This window comes from Silene latifolia, chromosome Y, assembly GCF_048544455.1.
Source record: "Silene latifolia isolate original U9 population chromosome Y, ASM4854445v1, whole genome shotgun sequence".
Taxonomy (NCBI): domain Eukaryota; kingdom Viridiplantae; phylum Streptophyta; class Magnoliopsida; order Caryophyllales; family Caryophyllaceae; genus Silene; species Silene latifolia.
In genome coordinates, this window is record NC_133538.1 from 231,339,732 (window position 1) to 231,343,767 (window position 4,036).

General features: G+C 38.0%; 1 protein-coding gene across 1 annotated transcript; it reads right to left on the reverse strand.

Annotated features, from left to right (window-relative positions):
* Positions 1-2,011: 2,011 nt before the first annotated feature.
* On the reverse strand, positions 2,012-3,316 carry LOC141630226 (protein FAR-RED IMPAIRED RESPONSE 1-like). Its single transcript, XM_074443078.1, has 2 exons — positions 2,768-3,316; positions 2,012-2,731 (listed from the first exon to the last, which is right to left on the reverse strand). The coding sequence occupies exons 1-2, from the start codon at positions 3,314-3,316 to the stop codon at positions 2,012-2,014; spliced, it is 1,269 nt and encodes a 422-aa protein (XP_074299179.1).
* Between the last annotated feature and the right edge of the window lie 720 nt (positions 3,317-4,036).

Genomic DNA, 4,036 nt, shown 5'->3' on the forward strand with positions numbered 1-4,036 from the left:
TCATTTATGTAGTTATTAAAGCGCTATCAAAACTGGCACGAGAAGGTTGCTTTCCGTTAAGTCAACTTATGTTGTGATACAGATTTTTATTCCCATTATCGAAAAGGATCACTGGTTTTTTTGTGTGTGTGACTTGGAAATGAAGAAGAACTACGTCCTTAACTCGTTACGTACTAAGGATCCCCAGGCTGATTTGGAGATTGCTGCTGAAGTGGTACACACTATTATATTTTAACCTCTTTTTTTTTAGTATTTTCCTTTTATTTAACTCTAAACCTTTTCAGATTAAATTTATTATCCTTGGTGTAGGTTAATAATGTCATCCAGATTTTATGCCGTTCGAGAGGGTACAAGCACTTTCTAAGTGTTCCGCTATCTGAATTTGAAAATCAGAAAGTTCCACAACAGCCAAACTTGTAAGTTCATTATCTTTTTATATTGCTTGTTGCCTGACGTTAGTCATTCGGTATTTTAATTGGCTATTTTTTGTGGTATGCTTGTGAAGGCATGATTGCGGTCTTTTTGTACTCAAGTGGTTAGAAGCTGGTCGTGACAGGTCTAAGTGGGAAGCTGCGAACTATTACAAGGTTTATTCCACTTAAAACTTTTTTATTTGTTATTTTTTTTTTTTACCTTTTGGTGTGTTTAATATTTGTTGGAGATCATTTATAACATCAAAGTTAATACACAGAACATGGCTGCATATAGGAAGGATGTTGCGGTCACCTTATTACGATGGCAAGAAAATCAGCGAACGGTATTATCTATTCATTTTGCTTCCCCACGATCAGTTTTCTTCCGTCTATAGACTTATGTTTCCGCCTATATTAACAGCTTTGTGATGTTATTTTTTATTCTGACCATATACTTATGTTGCCGTCCCATCTTTTGCTATGTAGATCTTTTGAGTGAGGTGATCCCTGGCAGGCAGAAGTGTGGAACCAAGCAATCAAGGAGTGTGCCCAATTTGTCGGAATGCGTGATAGTGCAAACCTCTTAGGGTTGTGTTGTAATATCTTTTGTTTAGGGGTGTACCGAAAAATGTAATCTGAAATTGTTCAAGAGCTGTGTCAAGTGGACCGATCTTTATGACAATTTGCTATATATTATTTTGGATAATCCATATTAATTGGAGTTGGCAATGTGCAAGTATGGTTACACACTCCGGTTTCTTGGTTGACGCTTTTGTTTTAAATACGTTAGGAGATAACAAGGTGTAATTCTGGCCTCGGTTCGTTTGTCGAATGATGGCTTAAAACCGGAATGCAGGATTTACGTTACTAGTTACGCCATCTTACAACTGACACACATCGATTATATATACAGATACGTCAAAATCACTTTTACGCTCAAGTACGATATTTACTCCCACTTGAACAACTGTTTGTTCATCAGTTTAAGGATTTCACAAATTCAACTTCGTATCAAACAATATCGTCACCAAACTGTTACAAGACCCCAACAATGTATGACGGTCGATTTCACCACGTCTTCAATCATGGTCTTACAGGGTAATTTCAGGATGGTACGCCATATTAACCCTGACGCACATCAAATATAGTTCCAGATACGTAAAATACAAACATTTGAAAACATTAGTATTTTATTGACAAATACGAGTCACAATTACACCTTTTAAACAAAAATATGGTTTGGGCCGTACCAAAATTATGGTGTTCACAAATCTATGACACAAATGTTTGTTCCATACAAGTCAAAATATTGACTTGTGTAAATTCACGGAAAAAAAAAGGCTGAACTCCGGATTTTCACCGTGGGTGCATTCCTTTATCTTGATTACTGTTCTCTTTATATTTCTCCTTTTTTTGTCTGCAATATCCATCTGCTTTCCCTTCATTTCCTCAAACCTGCATCGAAGACTTCCAAATTCACCAACTGTGGTCTATCAAAATTAAAGCTTAATTTTTAATCATAATTAGAGAGAATTGTATATTTCCCAACTGTGGTCTAACAAAATTAGTATTTTTACCTGATCAGAACTTCATGCTTTTCATGCTCTCCCAGGGCAGTTCCGACTATCATGGAATCCCAATTCACCACAAGCATTACATTTTCTCGGTGCTTTCTTATGTTCTTGCACAACTTTATCCTTTTGGGATACCAGTCGTTTCCCAGACCCCTTAGTCTTTGATTGTATAGGATTTAAAACCGTAACTTCAGTCGGTATCTTTGTACCTAACAACATTTCAAGCTCTTTATTTTTGTTTCTGGACTTTTCACCTGTGACACCACTACTACATTCAGATGGGCTACTTTCTAAGATCATCTTGTCCTTGAAACTTTTAAGTAGGTCCATTAACTCATCGATACTCTCCGGCTTCTGTTCTGCTATTGTCACACAGGAGAATAATTCAGACCATAGGTTGCCAAGCTTGATTTTCTGAACCTCTAAAGCACTGCAATCTTCAGTCAAAGTCTCAGGCAAATTACCACAAAGTGGCTGACATAGAGCCAATTTGCTCCATCTACTTAGCAAATAATGGTTGGGCACTTTTTCAAAGCCTTGTTCCTTGAACACATAGAGAGCATGTCGGCACAGGATACCATGCCTCTCAAATTTTTTGCATGAGCAGCTTAACTTCACTCCATCAGGAATAAATCCAACATAATATACCTTATTTCTCTCACGATCATGAATGGAAATGTTGTCTGACGTATTACCCCCTAAAACTTTAACCCCACAAGTAAAACAGGCAGCGTTCCACTCGACCTAAAATTCAGAAAATATGACCGGAGTGTAAAACACAGAAGCGTGCTTCTCCAAAGGGTGAGGTGTTTCTAGACTAGGGAAAGAGTTTTTTGAATCGGCAATTAATTTGGACTGTTTCCACCTCTGAGCGTCCATAGCACTTTCAAATCTCATAAGAAACTCCACCAAAGTTAAGTTTGGATTCATGAAATTTCCGAAAAAGCTATTTTCAGACTCAGATCTAGATGTGGTCCTCATTAGTCCACCTAAAAACAGATTTCTGAAATATGCCGGGATCCAGGAAGCTCTCATGTCAAACATCGAAGACAGCCATTCATGTTCGGTTAACCCGTATGAAGATATAACTGAACACCACCCTTCCTCAAACTCAGCCGGCTCAATGTCTTCTACCCATACACACGCACATAGCTCTTTCATGAAGTTTGTTTCCCTATAAAGTGTAGAGCCGATCTTATCAGGTAGTTTCTTCATAATGTGCCACATACAATACCTATGATGAGTTTTGTCCTTGAATACTTTTTTAACCCCTGCCTTTATGCCGGCATCCTGGTCAGTAATTATGCACTTAGGGTACTTCCCACCCATTGCGGTCAGAAAAGATTCGAAAAGCCATGCAAAACCGTCATCGACTCATTTCTTAGAAACCCCCTAAACGTCACACATTTTTGTGATTGTCAACCCCCGTAAAAGGAGCAAATATCATCTTATATGTGTTCATGTTGAAGGTTGTGTCGAACGATGTCATGTCACCAAACAGACTGTAATTTTTGATTGATATAGGGTCAGCCCAAATAACTCTAGAAAGTCGTCCTTTCTCGTCAACGTCAAAATCAAAGTAGAAAGAGGGACACATGGCTTTCTTATGCATGAAATTTTCGATCATCATTTGAGCATCGTAACCCTTTATAAACTGTTTCACATCCCTCCAAAAATTCTTGAAATCTTCCAGTGATGCTCCCACATTTCTGTATCCCTTTACATATTCCTTAAACATTCTGAAACTTTGTACGGGCCCTTTATTAACCTTTGAATTCTCTACAATCATAGTCTTGTGTACTAGCGTTAGTTCCCTTGACTCCGGCAAATGTACTATTGTGTTTGGGGTAGATAAAAGGTGTGTGTGACCTTCGTGAAAGTCGACAACTACATATTTCCCTTTGTCATTCCTCTTGAAAAAAAATCTTTGCATTACACGAAATTCTAGTCTTTTGCCTCTTTTTCACCTTTCCTCTAGGTTTACTCTCACCTGCCTTACTACACACACAGTATTTAGTCGTCACCACCCCATCTACAATTCTTTGTGTT

What these genes read in the sequence shown, in the direction of transcription:
- LOC141630226 (XM_074443078.1), bottom strand. Translation starts at nt 3,316, where the DNA reads ATGGGTGGGAAGTACCCTAAGTGCATAATTACTGACCAGGATGCCGGC. An exon ending in CTTTGGAGAAGCACGCTTCT is followed by an intron (nt 2,732 to 2,767) that starts GTGTTTTACACT and finishes TCTGAATTTTAG; the next exon opens with GTCGAGTGGAACGCTGCCTG.